The sequence below is a fragment of the Colossoma macropomum genome, unplaced genomic scaffold (genome assembly GCF_904425465.1).
Source record: "Colossoma macropomum unplaced genomic scaffold, Colossoma_macropomum, whole genome shotgun sequence".
Taxonomy (NCBI): Eukaryota; Metazoa; Chordata; class Actinopteri; order Characiformes; family Serrasalmidae; genus Colossoma; species Colossoma macropomum.
The window spans coordinates 5,990,704-6,010,011 of NW_023494790.1; the positions used below are offsets into that span (position 1 = coordinate 5,990,704).

At 37.7% G+C, this 19,308-nt stretch overlaps 1 protein-coding gene across 1 annotated transcript in view; it reads left to right on the forward strand.

Annotated features, from left to right (window-relative positions):
- The window catches only part of ryr2a (ryanodine receptor 2a (cardiac)), a 368,896-nt gene that overhangs the window by 125,770 nt on the left and 223,818 nt on the right, over positions 1 to 19,308 (forward strand). Inside the window, 1 exon segment of the mRNA XM_036571987.1 lies at positions 11,650 to 11,664. Within this exon segment, the coding sequence (XP_036427880.1) occupies positions 11,650 to 11,664 (15 nt within the window).

Genomic DNA, 19,308 nt, shown 5'->3' on the forward strand with positions numbered 1-19,308 from the left:
AGCAGTGAAGCCTTCCAGTTCACTTGCCACAACACTTCCATTTGATTTATTAATAAAAGAAATTGGAAGCAAATTCTTTATGGATCATTACAAATACTTTACTTTAAAAGTACCAAGTCCTCACACAGTGAGAAAGTAGAAATCCTGTATAGGAAAAAAAAGATGCATCAAGATGCATCGATAATCATTTTATAATCGCATTGCAGCCTCTGAATCGTAATCGAATCATGAGGTGCCTGGAGATTCCCACCCCTAGTGACCACGCTGTTTTATTTATAGAACAGGTATCTATCACAGTTTGATATTCACAACACATGTTTGTGTATCATGAAAAAAGGAGATTTCTGAGGACCTCAGAAGAAGAGCTGTTGATGCTCATCATGCTTGAAAAGGTTACAAAATCATCTCTGAAGAGTTTGGACTCCACCAATCCACAGTGAGACAGAGTGTGTACAAATGGAGGACGTTCAAGACCCTGTTACGCTCCCAGGAGTGGCCAACAAAGATCACACCAAGAGCAAGGCATGCAATAGTCCGTAAGGTCACAAAGGAACACAGGGTCACTTCTAAGTAACTAAAGGCCTCACAGTGGCTAATGTTAATGTTTGTGAGTCCACCATCAGGAGAGCGCTGAACCACAATGGTGCGCATGGCAGGGTTGCAAGGAGAAAACCGCTGCTCTCCAAAAAGAACATTGCTGCCCATCTGCAGTTTGCTAAAAATCACATGTGCAAGCCAGAAGAGGCTACTGGAGCAATGTTTTGTGGATGAATGAGACCAAAATATATCTTTTTGGTATAAATGAGAAGCGTTACGTTTGGAGAAAGGGAAACACTGCATTCCAGCATAAAAACCTTATTCCCATCTGTGAAACATGGTGGTGGTAGTGTCATGGGCCTGTTTTGTTGCATCTGGGCCAGAATGGCTTGCCATCATCGATGGAACAACGAATGAACTCTGAACTCAAGAGAACTTGGGTCATGCAGCAAGACAACGTCCCTAAGCACACAAGTCTTTCTACAAAAGAGTGGCCAAGAATTCCACCAAGCTGATGTGCAGGACTAATCAACATTACTGGAAATGTTTAGTTGCAGTTATTGCTGCACAAGGGAGTCAAACCAGATACTGAAAGCAAAGGTTCACATACTTTTGCCACTCACAGATATATAATACTGGATCATTTTCCTCAATAAATAAATGACCAAGTCTAATATTTTTGTCTCATTTGTTTAATTTGGTTCTCTTTATCTACTATTAGGACTTAAGCATCACTGTATTCGATTTCATTCTTTATCGTTCTGTTATTCTGTTCTACACTGTTGTATCGATTTTTTGTTTTATTATACTCTTTTCTATTCAACTCTCTCGTTCTTTATTCTACTCTATTATATTTCACTCTTTCTTATTCTACAATTATTCTCTTCATTGTTGCATTAATTTCTATTCTGTTATACTCTACACTGATCAGGCATAACATTATGACCATTTTTTATGCTCATTGTCCATTTTATCAGCTCCACTTACTATATAGGTGCAGTTTGTAGTTCTACAATTACAGACATCAGTGTTACTGCAGTGCTGAGAATGATCCACCACCCAAGTAGTACCTGCTCTGTGAGGGTCCATGGGGGTCCTGACCACTGAAGAACAGGGTAAAAGGGGGCTAACAAAGTATGCAGAGAAACAGATGGACTACAGTCTGTAACTGTAGAACTACAAAGTGCACCTATATAGTAAGTGGAGCTGATAAAATGGACAATGAGCGTAGAAACAAGGAGGTGGTCAGAATGTTATGCCTGATTCATGTATTTTGTCAAACTTTCTTATATTTTATTCTATTCTTTTCTACTCTATTCTATTCTATTCTGTTCTGCTCTATTACAGTCTTTTGTACTTCTATTCTATCTGATTTGTTCTTATTATGCTATATTATTCTGTTCTATACTATTCTACTCATTTCTAAACTATTCTATTTGATTCTATTCTTCTGTTCTATGATTTGGTTAGTTGTGTTACACAGAAGTCTGTAATATCAGTGAATAGTGAAAATTGCTAGGCTTTATGTGCAAATAAATGCTTGGTGTTTAAGTTGTAAACGTGGTGGAAGATACGGTGTAAATCAGAGCGAGAGCTCATATTTCAGAATGACCCGTCCCACTATTCTGATGAGACAATAGATGAAGCAGCTTTTTTTCCCAGTGAGTAATGAATTAATTGATTAGCAGTGTTTGAAGCAGCTCTTCCAGCGATGTAGTTGGAGCCCTCTGAGCCGATAGAGTGAAAATCCTCGACCTGAGAAGGTGAAACGGAGCCGATTATGAAATGTAAGCGGGCTAATTAGATCTCAGCGCCAGGCTCTGTGAGCGCTTCCCCGAAATAAACAAACATTTTTGTTCATTAGTTGTGACAACAGTGTTTCAGGAGCCAAAACAGAGAGAGATGAATGAAGGGCGGCGAGTGTCAGCGTGAGGCTCGCTCAGGGAGCCAGCCAGACACCCAGTCAGGACCGAGGGTCACACCGTTTCAGTGCGTGTGGATGTGAAATCAGCCTGAAAAGGCTGGAATTTGGCTCGTTTTTTCCCTCCGAGTTCACAGACGCAGTTTTTTCTTGCATTTTCTGAGTAAAATGAGCTAATCTGCTCCTTATGTGCATTCATACCTTCTACTGTATATTGCACAGTTATTAAAGAAGAAAAAGAAGTGAAGATGTTTCATAAAATGTTATTATCCATGCTGTATTTGCAGTACTCAGTCGTGCCGTATCGGTCAGCTGACTGAATTAACGGCTCTTTGCTATTACCTTTCATTTCCACTGTGACACATTTTAATCCAGAAATGATTAATATGATCTATAACCTGTCTGAAATACTAACAATTTGTTTTTTTGTTTTTTTTTTTGCATGTCAAACAAATTAATAAAATAAGCAAGCAGATTGTGTGTTGCTTTGATGAATCGATTTCATCAAAGTCTCTTTCATAACAATGAAGATGTTTTTATTTATTTGTTTACGTATTTATTTGTTTATTTTGCTGCAAATAACCTTCCAGTTTGTGGTGTTGCTTAACGATGTGAAAGGCATCGTAACCTCTGATTCCAGCAGGGTTGGGGTCAGTATTATCCAAAGGTCAGTGTGTTTTTAAAAACGTGAGAGCTTTAGTATCGTCTCTGAAACTGATAGATATACGGAATTAGCCTTTAGACAAAAGCTAACCCATTTCTCAGTATAGGACTGTTGTTAGGTTAAGTAACACAGTGTCGCATTCTTTTACAGCCCCGAAATAGTAACCAGGTGTCTGAGTGGTACAAACGCTAAAATACTCGATCAGTATTTTGGGCCCCATGATGATGAGACCCATTACAGTTTAACTAAATTGCCTAATCAGTATTAACTCTATAAAATCCCAGCTTTATTACATACCAGAGTTGTGGACTTGGACTCGATTCCAACTCAAGTCACAAATTCGATGACTTTAGACTCGACTCGAGAAAATCAAGAAAGACTTGTGACTCGACTTCAACACCTGTGACTCGGACTCTGACACGGCCTTGAGCGTCAAAACTCGGAAAGACTCAAGACTCAAAGTGGAAGAAACGTGGAGAGAGTCTGACTGCAGACGGGACTGGATGTGAATGGGTTTGTTTCCTGCCATAAACTGAATAAACAGCAATGTCGTCAGATGTAAGATAAGATAATCCTTTATTAATCCCACAACGGGGAAATTCACAACAACAGCAGCAGCAACGTCTGCCTCTGTGCTTATACCCGCTTTATTTTATTTCGGAAGACAAGAGAAGCGTTAGAGCAGAAGTTCACCTCCATACTTGGGAAACAAGCACAGCGTCAACAGCATCAGTGCGCCTTCACTCAGCACTTAAACTCTTACTGAAAAAACTTACCAGGCAAATGAAAGACTTGACTCGAAACTTGAGTATGAAGACTTGAAACTTACTTGTTACTTGTAACTTAGTGATTTGTTCCCACCTCTGTTACATACTAAGGCTTATTATTCAGTAACTACAGGGACTTCAAAGCAGACCGGTTGAGCTATTCTTATGTTATAGAAAGGCCCTGGCCATGTAAGGGGTTAAAGGTGAATTCCACCAAATTTCCAGATTTCTGCATAATTCAGTGGTTTAGAAGTAAACAATGTCATTCAGAGTGATTTGATGTGAAATAGCTACTTGTAGAGAAAGTTACAGACTCAGGTTTCTTTATAGTGGTGGTGATAGGAACCAGGGGTCACAATGTCTACGACACAAGTATAGCCATTTTATTTACTATCCAAAACCACCAGTGAACCTACATGAGTCTTCTGAGTTTTATATGTAATGTTAATAATAATAAAATAGTGATAAATCAGTGAAAAAAAAAAAATAAAATAACTTTTCCAGTGCCCTGCATGTACCCCTCCACCATGAATGGCATTAAAAAATATATTACCTCAGAACTCTAATAGAATGATCTGAGGCAGCGTTTTCATAGCTTTCTTTGAGATAGCTTTTAAGGCATCAAATGCTTCAGTCGTCTAGTTCCTATCATCACCACTGTGAGCGATTCTGACCACACCACTCTGAATTAGACCCAACATACACTAAATTTACTGTAATGTCACACGTTTAAGCAGGAGAGTACAAGCCTAAGTGAGTGGTAAAGACCCAGTAACACCACAATAAGAGTCTTTGCTCTTTTTACAGCCTAGATTCTTGTTTATTTATAAATCATAAATAGATTTGTACTACATATCTTATATCTTTATGTCTTTATATTGTTTTTATAACTTCCTGCTGCTATTGTTTTTGCTTTCTTGCTGAAAAATGTGATTTTACAGTGAAACCTATTGCAAGTTTGCGCTAATCACCTTGTGATTTTAAAAAAAGTATCCAATAATATTATATAATTACTAATTATATATACTATATAATATTATATAAAATTACTATGTCCTTTATCAGCTTTACATCTAGAACCTGTTATTTCAGTGTTATTTGGTTAAACTGTTATGAAACTCACCATTATGATACCCACAAAAATTACTGGCACTTTGGAGTTTTTACCTCATACCCACCTGGTTAATATCTAGAACTTAGTAATGCAAGTTGCAGTTCAAGGAACAGTTCACTCTAAAATGCTAATAAAGCTAATAGTGAATGAAAGCGTCTGAGGAACAGTTAGCGTTATGCAAGTCACACCAAACTAGCTGTTCTCCTTAGGGATGTGCATGGGTTCTGTTTGAGGTCCCAGTGTTTGCATACTGAAATCACTATTTGGGAATTCGTTACATGCCGTCACAGGAAGACAGAGCAAAAATATAGACCAACAAAAAAGTGAAACATCAGTTTTTTTTTTGTTTCGTTTGTTTTGTGCGGCTAACTGGATATCTGTTCATGAACTCTTAGGCCTGATTCACACACACTGCTTCTGTGTGGCATGAGCGGTGTGGCAGTGTGTGGCCTTTCATACATACAGCGTTTGTGCTGCAGAGCGGAGCAGAGAGAAAGTTATACAGACGTTCCATATTCCAGACAGATAAATGGTCACATTAGTCAGTCAGTAAAAATATAATTTATAAAAGTGCACAGTATATTTGTTTATCCTCAACAGCATTCTGACCTGCGATTAGGCAAAAGTTTCAAGCCTGGTAGACCAACCGGGAAATCTGTTTACAGCACAGAGTGTTTAACTAGTATTTCATCATGAATTAAATTAAATTAAAAATATTGTTTTGAAGTTTTTGTACAGTTTTCTGTTCAATTTTCATTACTTTTCCTGGCTTATTTCAGTGTATTTGCTGCATGACATGCACCGAGTGGAAAAATCAGCACCTGGTCTATTATCTATATATCGCACCGTTTCAGTGCGGCGTCTGGGACGCTCTGCCGCTTCGCACAAGCAGCCTGTGTGAAAGCACTGACCAGTCACATGGGCACCGAAATGAAAGGCAAGACTTTCTGCGTCACTCACGCCACACAAACGCAGTATGTATGAATCAGAATTTCTCAGAATGCACATCCCTATTCATTAGCCATGTTAACCGCTTTAAATGGCCAGGGCCCACTGATGGGCCCAAAGTCTTATTACGCACTTCTATAACTTAAAAATAGCTCAGTTTGCATTGAAGTCCCTGTAGTTACTGAATAATAAGCCTTAGTGTGTAATAGGCCTGGGAATTTGAGGGGTTAATGTTTGTTTCTTTTTTGGTATCACTAATTAATATTAAGTAAGTATTAGTAAGTAATTTTTTATAACTTGATATGGGAAGATTGGTAGAATTGACCTCAGCCCTGCATTTCTGATCAGAAAAGCATGACTCCATTTCCTTTCTCCAGACGGTTGTTCTGAGTGGTGTGAAATTGAGACCTCTTACGTTTGCCTCTTCTTTTTTTTGCCTTTTTTCCTCATTTCCACAGCAAGTAGATGTGGAAAAATGGGTATGTCTGCATTTTTGCACATGTCGATAACGTCATCGCGCCCTGACATCCCTGTTCACCCCTGACATTCACCTTTCAGACAATATTCTGCACCACAGATGGATCTCTCACTAACCCAGAGTATTGTCTGAGAATGAAAGTGTCTGTCCATGAGCTCATCTCATTTTTTTGTGTTGTTGTATTGAGTCACCTTACTGAACCCTGACATTCCCCTCTGTGGTCTGTGTACCGCAGAGGACTGAATGTGAAAGAGCAAGGAGCTCAACACATGCCAACTCTTTTTTTGGGATTTCTAGTGTCCACAGTGACCCTCTTGATTTAGCTGTGGGGTTACTGAGTCACCTTCACTTTTGACCTCTGACTCTCCACTGGCAGAAGGGAGCAGTTCTGAAGAGGCACTTTCAGCGTAGCACAGTCTCTGTTGCCATTTAAGAAGTTTATCAACAGTAATCATGAGCCTCGAAACTCTTACCATGCCATTTTCTTTAGTGAGTGTAATTTGTATTCTGGGAGGATAGTGTCCTGTAACCCTCAAAAGTCAAGAGATAAACCATTTTCTGATTCCGTTTACTTTATATAACTATTAAAACCTAATTATTTAATGAACTGCGTAACATTGTGTATTGATGGATTTGCAAAACTGTGCTACAGACATATGTACCATTCTACCAAATTGGTTCAAAGACAGAATTCAGAACACTTTTTGGACTTTTTACTCACTTGGACTTTAAAAAAATCCTTTTGCTGTTAGTGACCCCATACCAGGGGTCGGCAACCCAAATGTTAAGAAGATCCATTTTGTCCTTTCAACAAAAATCAAACCACTTTGGGAGCCACATTTTTTGTCCATTTTACCATCTTGGCTGTAAAAACGTCTCAGTATGTGCTGATGTGCTAGGCAAAAAAATATAAACGAAAACGCAGACTCACTTCGCTCTGCCTTAAGCTTTAGCTCAGAAATAACCACTTTTCTCGCATCTCCGGCAGGAAACTTTTCTGCAAAAGTAGAATATTTTCTTGTAAAATGTCTCTTGGCGTTTGTCTTTTTACGAGGCTGAAGTCAGATTCTCAATCGTATTTTCCTGTTCCACCTTAAATGGTGCAGCAGTTACATTCTGGCGCCTCAGGCACCATATAAGGTGGAACGGGAAAATACAAACGAGAATCTGGCGAGTGAAAAGCCGACTTCAGCTTCGCGACTTTTTAGAGTTTGACCGTTTCTCATTGCAGATTAAACATATCAGTAAACCAGCTGGAGAGATTATAAATGCAAATAAGTCCATTCGTCAAATGTTTCAGTAGTGACTGTTTCAGTCCTTACAATTTTAGGTAATTTTAGGACAGTTAAAGTTCTAAAATTACCAGTTAAAAAAAAAAAAAGTTTGTGTTAAAAAAAAGTTTATTATGTGTTAAAATCATAATTTTCATTAAAACAAAAAATGTTCATGTAGAATAAATGTGTTTCAGTACTGACAATTCTTAATGTTCCACACTGTTTTTCAGACTTTGGCACACATTTACTTCAAAACAGTGGCATCTAACTGCTCACTATGTGACCATTAGGAACAAGGATGCAGTCTCACTTCCTGCTCTAAAATGCAGGGGCGTGGCTAAACTCATTAAAATGCTTTGTGTTTCGGTAGTGACATGAAAACCTGAGAGAGTATTTTTTATACAAAGTATTTTTTTGAGAGAGTCTTTTTAAATATGCTCATGAAAAATCTTGAAAAATAATGGTTTGAATTACTTTGGTAGAATCGTCCGCATACATTTAAGAGACCTAGATAGATAATATTCTTCTATATAGACTGAAGTGAAGCCACTTGGCCATCTTAGAAAAAGTGAGCGCATGCATTGAGCTCAAAAAATGGAGATTTACATTCACAGATTACAGAAAAATCAAAGACATTGTGAGTATCATGAGTATTTATTTATTATTATTTATTATTTATTTCATATCTGTTATATATCCTAATCCAAGTTAATCCAGCCAAATCTAGGCTACATGATCCCTTATTTTTTTTTGGTAACACCTGACTGTAGGGCTTGTCATGACACCAGACATAAACCTACTTGAGCAGTTAATAAAGGCTTAATCCAGTAGGTGTTTTATGTCATTAAGGCTGCTTTTGTCAACTTTGATGTCAGGTATCAGGTAACATTTTTACATTGGGTAAACTACAGGTCACAGTGTGTCAGTGTATTCACTCTCACATGGTGATACATATAATCTATAGATACATGGAGCACATATTTTTCTAAATATTTTTTTTAAATGTTTGAAAATCAATGCAAGTCTGTAGGAAACACTTCCAGGGGGTATACATGACTGGAGCAGTACCTATCTATCTATCTATCTATCTATCTATCTATCTATCTATCTATCTATCTCTCTGTCTGTCTGTCTGCCTGTCTGTCTGTCTATTTGTGTATACACACACACACATGTGTGTGTGTGTGTGTGTGTATATATATATATATATATATATATAAAAATATAATATAAATATATATATATATATATATATATATATATATATATATTGCTGTTGTCAGAAGAAAACCTTATATCTCCTTTTTGTCGTTTTTCAGTTTTTGACATAATTTGAAAATGTCTGTTGTCCTTTACATTGTATGTAAATTTCATGAAGAATGGATCAAAAGAAATGACCCATAATGACGTAGCAAAAAGTCTGGTTCCATTGTCTTACATTAAAAGGAAAGTAGTTTTTTTCCTTCTCCTGTAAAGTTATATATATATATATAAAATGTGTGTGTGTATATGCGTATATAGGCACAAGTCCAGCACTGCATTCACCCCTGAGGTTCTATTCCCCATACTTGCACTGATTTTTGACATTTCATCAATTTTTCACAAGGTAAACATAATAGAAATAAATGTATCTGTTTGTCTGATTTTTCTTAATATTACTTTTTACTTCTGAAAATCTTGTTTCTGGTTTCTTTTATTAATACAATGCAAATTTTTATAGCATCTCTATGGGAATCACTATACTACGCTAGCACCGAGCTAACTGCAGTTTTCTAATTACCCCTTCAGTACATATTTTAACTTTAAGATTTACTCTCAATATTATTAATAGAGCAACTATCTGCAGACATCTATTGCTGAGCTGTTCAGCCAAAAGTTAAACAAAACCACATTCTTACACAGGCTAGGTTTGGTGTGCATTTTACACATTTTACATGCAGTTTCTGATTGCAGGCATTTGTGCGTTCTCTGCAAAAACTTCAGAAATTACAAAATAAGGCACAATTGATTTATTATTTTTCATATCCAGAGTGAACTGTATGAATGCTAAGATGGCTTTGGAGCTTACGTATACTCAAATAGCCACATCCATCCTTGTGAAGTAATGGATTAATAACCTGGATTAGGTTAATCATGAAATGTCTTCCTACTGTATATAAATTGAATGTAGTTGCAGGAAAGCACAGTACACCTCAGTATTTAGTTATATTTTGCATTTTTGGAGATATGTTGACATTATATCCATAGACAATCATTCATTTTACAGTGCAGAGAGCAAGGCTGCCAAGTGGCTTCACTACTTTTTGTATATTGTGGCATCATCAGCAATTTATCGGTCTATATATGTCTACGGTGTGGATGCCCTTGCTCTTTTGTACTGATTCATTTTTGCATTGAGACGTTGTTGACCCTCGCTATGCTAATGGCCGCACCTGCATGACCCCCCTTACCAACACTGTAGTCTTCTGCTTTTATCATTGAGGCATTTACCTGTGTGCTTGTGTGCTTTCTTTTCCTAGTTGACCACACACACAGAAACACACCCAACACACATCCTGATTTCAAATCCAAAAGTCAGTTAAAGGGTAATTCCACAGATTTTTCAAAAATTCGGCATAATTACAAGGTTAAGATGCAGAAAGATTATTCAGAGTGCTTTGATGAGATGCTTAGAGGGTCAGAATTGTTCACAGTGGTGGTGATAGGAACCAGATGTCTGAAATTGAATGCGCTTCCTGATGCCTGAGACATTGTTTTACGATATTTTTGAGAAGGTTTTGAAGCGAGGGGGGCATGCAACTTATTTTTCAGGTTTACCACTATTTTAGCATCATTAGTGTTACACATAAAAACTCAGAAAACACGTGTAGGTTCACTGCTGGTTTTGGATAGAAAATAAAATGGCTATGTTTGCAACTTTTGGTTCCTATGACCACCACTGTAAAGAAATCAGGGTAACACTTTTTTTGAAGGCTGCCTGTATAGGAATGACATAACACATGCATAAGAACTGAACAACATATTTATGAAGTAATATTTTAGTATTTATGACCAGCTTATGCTAGTAACTGCAAGATAACATAAGATGTTAAATGACATTGCATTGACATAAGGGACTTTAAACTAAAGTGATGGCCATCTGTTCTATTTATAACACTGTTATGAACCATCATTTCCAAGTAATAAAACTTGAAAGGAAGGTCTAGTTTATGTAGTTCTGCATGAATTTAACTACAAAACACCTATATCAATACGGCATTTACTATAGCTTATGGGATCTTGCGATTAGTGGCATAAGCAGCTAATAAATACTCAAGTATTGCTTTATAAATACCTTAATCAATGCTTATGCATGTGTTATGACATCCTTACGTATGTAGCCTTCAAATAAAGTGTACTGAAATCAGAGTTTTTAGGACAGTGCATTTTGCATCGAACCACTCTGCATGACTTTGTTTACATCTTTACCGCTCAATTACGCAGAAATTTAGAAAAATTGGTGGATTTCTCCTTTAAGACAACTCCGTATCATAACACATTTTTCACACACAGCTCTAGGCCAGATAGTTATGTAGAGATGACGTGCAGCTGAGCCCTCATGCTGTGTGCTTCAGATCCTCAAGCCAGAAAATGACACCATTATGTTGTAATCCATAACCAATATCATCATAATCAATACTCATTAACTCTCAGAGAAGGCTGCAGTGTTAGCAGTACTGTACAAAATGCCATCTTATATATATTTCACACAATTTACATGCAAAATGTGCGTTTAACATCTTTTTTGGGAGGAGAAAATGAGTTATTTTATCATACGATGGTAAATTTTTTTGCCAGCCTTTTTTATTGGTTTTCACTTTAAGTGATAATTTATCATGAAGTTTCTTTACTATTTCTGTTATTAACTATATTGTTTTGTTTGTTTTGTTGTTTCATGCCACGCCAGAAATTCATGATGAAGGTAAGACTGCATGTGTGTGTGTGTGAGTGTGAGTGTGTATGTGGGAGTGTGAGAGTGTGATCATTGCTTCTTCTCTGATCTTCATAGTTTTCACTATGAAAAGCTTCAGTTTTGCCCATTTTTCGTGTCACTCACTTCACACAGTCAGTTACTAATGCCTGATTTGTCCGATCAGGACTTTTTATGTTGTGATGTCACTCGTCTCTGATTGGCCAGCACGCCTTAGAGCTCAGATGATCCACATGAGAATTTGAGAGTGCAGCAAGAAACATGGAAGTAATACTGGCAAGTCTGGATTAATAATAATATCATCACTAGGAACGTAACCTCATATCTCCAAAATGATAAATTTACAGGGGAAGAAAAAAGTTTCTGAACTCTGAATGGAAGTTCTGGACCATTTCCATAGTTCTGTTCATCATGCAATTTTAACCCAGTGCAAAGGGGAAGTGGGCCTTTTCGTGCGATGGCGTTTTAGGGCCACTGTTAATAAAAATAAAAATAGTAGACTTCCAGAATGAAGTCTTACTATTTTGAGAAAAAAAGTCATAATATTTGGAGGATAAAGTGGGCTAACTGTAGGGGGGCTGCCATAACGCATTGGGTCTCGGTTGCTGTACTGGTGCAGGAGTTCCACTCACTCTTGTCTCTTTGTGGATCATTTTGATTATCATTCTCACTGTCTGTGAAACTTCTTGCCCTCTTTGAATGGGGGGAGATGGAGCCCCCGATAGCCGCGTAGACAACCCTGCCTAAGATTCTCCTTCAACAAAACAGACAGACAGTTTCCTCTGAGTCCGTCTGGCTCTTTATTCTAGATAAACAGTTTCCTGCTCAGCCGTTTCTTAGACAAATAACAGGCTGGTGCTGATGTGCAGGAGAGACAGGGAGACTGAGTGTTTCTTTATGGGTGAAATCGATATGAAACTCCAAAAACTCCTCACCGCCCCTCATTTTAACACGAGGAGGTGCTGCCTTCCCTTTGCAAAGCCTTTGGCCACAATATTGCGACCTTTCCTGGTATTAATGCCACTTTAATGCTGTAATTCTACGACTTTTTTTCTCGATATATTACGACTTTATTCTCGAAGTCTACTATTTTTATTTCTATTAGCAGTGGCCCTAAAACGCCGTTGTATTTTCAAGTTCTGTTTGAAAAAAAAAAAATATGTTGGTACAAGGTTTGTGCCAACAGTGACAGTGTGTTATTTACACGTTTTAAACACAATGTCAGTTTACAGTAAAAAAAAATGCTGTTAGCTGAAGGGAGGAAGTAGGGCTGAATGATCAGGGTTGGGTTGTAATGGAATAAATGTAATGGTGTTACATAATCAGGATACTAAAGAGGTAACTGTATTCCATTACAGTGGCAAAAAAAAAACAGTGATTAGATTACAGGTACATTATAAAAAAGAGTGCTAACTAGCAAGATTACATTAAAACCACAGTGATATTCTTGCATGTGTACGTCTCTGTGAGCCAGGTTTGTCTGCTAAGTGCAGATTTTGTCAAGCAGTTTTTGCAATGGTAACAGAGTGCATTTATAATAGTTTAATCCACGTTAGGCTAAAATTTGCTTTTCACTTTTTCATGTACTAATGTCACGCTTTCATATGCACGTGCACAAGGATTAATCACAGCCTGAGTATCTAAACCTGGATTATTCACAGTCCCAGTATATAAACCTGGATTAATCACAGCCGGGTATCTAAACCTGGATTAATCACAGTCTGGGTATTTAAACCTAGATTATTCACAGTCTCAGTATATAAAGCTGGATTAATCACAATCTGATTATCTAAACCTGGATGATTAATCACTGTCTGAGTATTTAAACCTCTATTAATCACAGTCTGAATATCTAAACCTGTATTAACTGAAGCCTATTTAAAACTGGTTTGATCACAGCATGACTATCTAAACCTGGATCTCAGCCTGAATATCCAAAGCAGGATTAATCACAGTCTGAGTTTCTAAACCTCTATTAATCACAGCCTGAGTATCTAAACCTGGATTAATCACAGTTTGAGAGTCTAAACCTGGATTAGTCGCAGCCTCAGGATCTAAACCTGGATTAGTCGCAGCCTCAGGATCTAAACCTGGATTAATCACAGCCTGAGTATCTAAACCTGGATTAAACACAGCCTAAGTATCTAAACCTGGATTAATCACAGCCTGAGTATCTAAACCTGGATTAATCACAACCTGAATATCTAAACCTGGATTAATCACAGCCTGAGTATCTAAACCTGGATTAAACACAGCCTAAGTATCTAAACCTGGATTAATCACAGCTTGAGAGTCTAAACCGGGATTAGTCACAGCCTCAGGATCTAAAACTGGATTAATCTCAGCCTGAATATCTAAAACTGGATTAATCACAGCCTGAGTGTCTAAACCTGGTTTAGTCACAGCCTGAATATCTAAACCTGGATTAATCACAGCCTGAATATCTAAACCAGGATTAATCACAGCCTGAATATCTAAACCTGGATTAATCTCAGCCTGAGTATCTAAAACTGGATTAATCTCAGCCTGAGTGTCTAAACCTGTATTAACCACAGTCTGAGTGTCTGGATTAACAGAGAAAGTTGTAAATCGTCTTAACGGTGGCCGTGTTTCGTTTGTGATGTTGAAACTTGATCAGTAAACTTGTCTAAATTGAACTTGCTTTTTGTTAGAAAGACCCCAGATCTACTACTTCTTGTTATCCAACTACAAGCCAAAACAAATGGCATAAAGTTCGTTACAAAAAAGTAACAGTAATTACATCACTGTAATGAGTAACTTTGTACCATATTACCCCCAGCACTGGTGATGACCTTGCAGCACTCACACTCACTGAGTGTTGTCACTGTTACATAATACGGATGCTGATTCCTGTCAGACTGAGCGAGACACAGTCAGAGTCATTACTGACATTTGGTAAACATGATGTCCGGCCTACTTTCATGGCAGATTGTCCAGCACAAGTCACACACTGATCTCGTCTTTAGCCTGTTCATTTGATTGAAGGCCCACACTAGACAGCATCTCCCATGATATGCCTTCATAGCATCTGTGAAAACAGATTTATTTGTGGTTCAGTCGTTTGTAAATACAGGACTGTGAAAGAGTCAGAGACCACCCTTTTGGTTGGTCACTCAGAGGCCACCAACACTATGTATAATTTCAACTTCATCGGTTTTTAATCTGTTCACTCTTTATGTTTGCACACTCTTTAACTCAGTTATTAGATGTCACATGCTTTTTCATCAGTCTTGAGCCAAATAAATGTAAATAAATCACTTCTTTCTTTTGACTTTTGTAGTTCTGTCTTACAGTTCTAACCTTTAACTGTGTGCTCTAACACATTTACGGAGAATATTATTTGCTCACTTCATAGCTAGTATAGATAATGAATAGCTACACCGATCAGGCATAACATTATGACCACCTCCTTGTTTCTACGCTCATTGTCCATTTTATCAGCTCCACTTACTATATAGGTGCACTTTGTAGTTCTACAGTTACAGACTGTAGTCCATCTGTTTCTCTGCATACTTTGTTAGCCCCCTTTTACCCTGTTCTTCAGTGGTCAGGACCCCCATGGACCCTCACAGAGCAGGTACTATTTGGGTGGTGGATCATTTTCAGCACTGCAGTAACACTGATGTGCTGGTCTGAGTGGATCAGACACAGCAGTGCTGCTGGAGTTTTTAAACACTGTGTCCGCTCACTGTCCACTCTATTAGACACTCCTACCTTGTCAGTCCACCTTGTAGATGTAAAGTCAGAGACGATAGCTCATCTGCTGCTGCACAGTTTGTGTTGGTCATCCTCTAGCCCTTCATCAGTGGTCACAGGACGCTGTTGGCTGGATATTTTTGGTTAGTGGACTATTCTCAGTCCAGCAGTGACACTGAGGTGTTTAAAAACTGTCTGATCCACTCAGACCAGCACAACACACACTAACACACCACCACCACATCAGTGTTACTGCAGTGCTGAGAATGATCCACCACCCAAATAGTACCTGCTCTGTGAGGGTCCATGGGGGTCCTGACCACTGAAGAACAGGGTAAAAGGGGGCTAACAAAGTATGCAGAGAAACAGATGGACTACAGTCTGTAACTGTAGAACTACAAAGTGCACCTATACAGTAAGTGGAGCTGATAAAATGGACAATGATCGTAGAAACAAGGAGGCGGTCATAATGTTATGTCTGATCGGTGTATACTAGCTATGAAATGAACAAATACACATTTCAAATAAATAAATAAATAAATCTGTCCTGCAAGTATATGTGCAAATGTTAGCATGTAAACTTGCAGAACAAGTGTTTTTTACTCACTGTCTCAAAAGATGAATGTAAGCTTTGGTTGACAGTAACTGTAAATGCTTGTTACACACAGTGCATTGCAACATTGTCTAGTTAGCTGCAAATAAAGAGCTAATAAGCAAATGTAGCTGCTTTAGATGTGTACTTTATTAGTTGTCTAAAATGAACAAAACAGTTAAATCATTGATTAAAATTATTAATATAACAATTCATCGTCAATTCATGATCAAACAGGCCTCGATATAAGAAAATCCACTCACACGAAAAATAAGTAGTGAAAAAACGAGATTCCAAAAGTTCAAAAATGATTCAAATCTACATGGAAAACGTGCAACCCTGCAAGACCTGGTAGACAGCAAAACTGTCCCCATCATATAAACAGCATTTCATCTTTAAGAGAGAGGAGAGAAAAACGCTGTTATACAGTTCTATGCAGAAGTGTGGGCTTTCTGGTCAGATGAAATTTTATTGAATTTCTAAGTGAAAATAAATTAACACATCCTCTACAGAGACACACTTCTGCACATTTTAATACACAATTGCTGTTTATTTGCTGTATTTTAGTAAAATGCTGGAATAAAAAAATCATCAAAACATTAAATATGGCCTTTGGCAATGTAACATGGCACATTTTATATTTTATATTTTACTGTTTGCCAATATTTTAAACATAAATTGTGCACTAAAATTTTCAGAAAAAAAAATGCTGTGTTCAGGTTTGATCTCTATGTTTGTTGTAAAGGATGAGAGGATGTATTAACTGATTTTCACTTAGAAAATCAACAAAACATGACCAGGGGCATCTCAAATTATATATTACTGTAAAGACAGAGTGGACACACTAAATACTGAAACATTTGATATTATTTTATTAAAGTTTTTGTCTAATTTTCTGTTAAATGTTTCCTGTTTTTTACCAACACTGAACAATGAATAACTTTTACTGAATGGCTGTTTTAACAGCAAATTGATCGTCTCTGATTTCTGCACAGTACTTTATGTAGGGCTACAGTAATAACCGTAGTGCTGCTTTCTGTTGAATATGGTACACTTGTTTATCAGGAAGTGCTTTACAGTTTTAAGCTTTGTTGAAATGCACTGTGTGTTTTTGGATAACAAAAAGCTGTGTGTGTGTGTGTTTGTGAGTGTGTGTGTGTGAACTGCATGCACCTAACGTGATTAATTAACGTTGGTCCACATTGGGGCTGTGGGAAGACCCCAGTGAGATGTAATGTTATTGTTGCTTTTATCACAACTGTGGCATTAGAGGATGCACTTAGAAATAATCAATAGTCAATATTGCCCTAGTCAGTATGTAATAGCACAACATCGGGAAGATAAATTGAAACACTTTCCCCTGTTGTGTGTGTGTGTTTGCATGTGTGTGCTGGGGGGTGAGCACAGTATGATTATAGAGCCTATTGCCAGTGCAAGAAGTCCAGGGTTGTAAACCTGTTTCTGTGTCACTAAGTAAACGGTTAACAGTTGAAATGGTTGTACTTGTTAATGCACAAGTAACAACTATAACTATTGACTATCATTATCAAACTTTTAGATAAAGTTGCTACTTATAGGGGTCTGTTATTATAAGTTGCTGCCTCAGAATGTGAGAATGTGATCTAACAAAGCTGAAAAATGTTGAGATTTTTATCCGATTTGTGTCACAAACTACCTTTTAGGATAAGAAAACGTGAATAGGAATATAAATAACATCAATCATGTTTTATTGTTACTCTGATTAAATTAATCAAGCATTAATATGAGCATTAACCGATCCGATCTGTGCTCTGAATGCATCTTTTATACAGTGATAGAAAATGCATGCAGTGTAACTCCTCTGGCTACAGATTTGCATTTTTTGGGGGGGGTGGTTTGTATCTGACTTGTTGGGTTCATGTGGTTAAAGGGCTCATATTCTACATTTATCTTGTATTTTTTCTGCTAAGGTCCACTTAAGATGTGTATGTGTTTGTATGTACCAAACACAATTGTAATTCAGTTTAAATGACCATTTTCTGGCCTCTCTTTATTCTCGTGTTTCATGTGACGTCACACTGTATATTCGCCACTATTTTAAGGACTGAATCAGGGAATGACTGCCCTCGCGCGTTGCCTTTGATTAGCTGTGCTTTGTGAATGATTCACATGCAAGATGTGACAGAAGCCGAGCATGACAGACACACAGACCTTTAATTCAGTGTTTCAAACTCCAGTTTATAGTTTAGGGTTTCTCTCTGCTGTTCACACCTAGTTCAGCTCAAGAAGGGTTTAATTAGCTAATAATATCAGGTATTTTAACCAGGAAACCACAGTTATGCAGTGCAGGGGTTTCAGGACTGGAGCTGAACTCTGAACTCTGCACTAACTGCACTAGCAAACTTACAAAATCCCGTCTGTCGAAACACGACGTCGTTTTCAGACCCACGACATTCAGTCTTATATTTAACATTTATGTTTCTCCATTCAAACATCATGTAAATCTCCAGAAACAGAGAGTAAAGTTATACCTGGCTGTTTGCAGCTCCGTTAGGGGGACGACTGTTCATCTCTCGGCTGTTAACATTAGCGAAGGTTATCTAAAGGCTAGCATTGTTCACATCTGGGTTAATTAGCTGATGTCGTTACCCTCCTATGATGAGTTTTTTACTCCTCTTTATGCAACACCATGGGATCCTTTATCCTTCTGTGCTTTTAAATGCTTTGAGAGGCTCTCCAGAATAGGGAGAGGGGTTGTGTGTATGAGATAAATATATCAGGAAAACACAAATTTGGCAGATTTCCACCAGTTTAAGTGGGACCAGGAGTTCAGGGGGAAACTGTATAAGGATCACAACCTATTTTATCGACTTTTTCAAGTAACTTTGTTCTCTTCCTAAGTAAGGTGGGTAATTTTAGCCGTCTTTCACCTTTAGTTACATTCATGCGGAGCAGTGAAGCCAGTAATTCTGTCCCAATAATGGTGGCCACAACAGAAAAATCACGTAACTAAAACCCCAGGATACCTTAGAAGTACTAAACAGGCTGTGTCTTTAAGACTGATACATGTAAATGAGCTCTGTTCTGATTGCTCTGTATTGCGCCTTGTTCAAAAAACAGTGGAGCCTGAAACACTCCTTATAACATGAGTGTAAATGGGAGGGGCTAATCCTCCAGTCTAGAAGGTAGATGTACATAAATTCATTGGTTTTTGTGAAACAGTGAATCCACAGTGCAGCGTTTCCGTATAGGGACTGTATGGACTGGAGACTGAATGGTATATTTTGAAACTTTAACAATGTTCATATGTGCTGTTGCTTCATGTATTTGATATGTAAAGAACATGA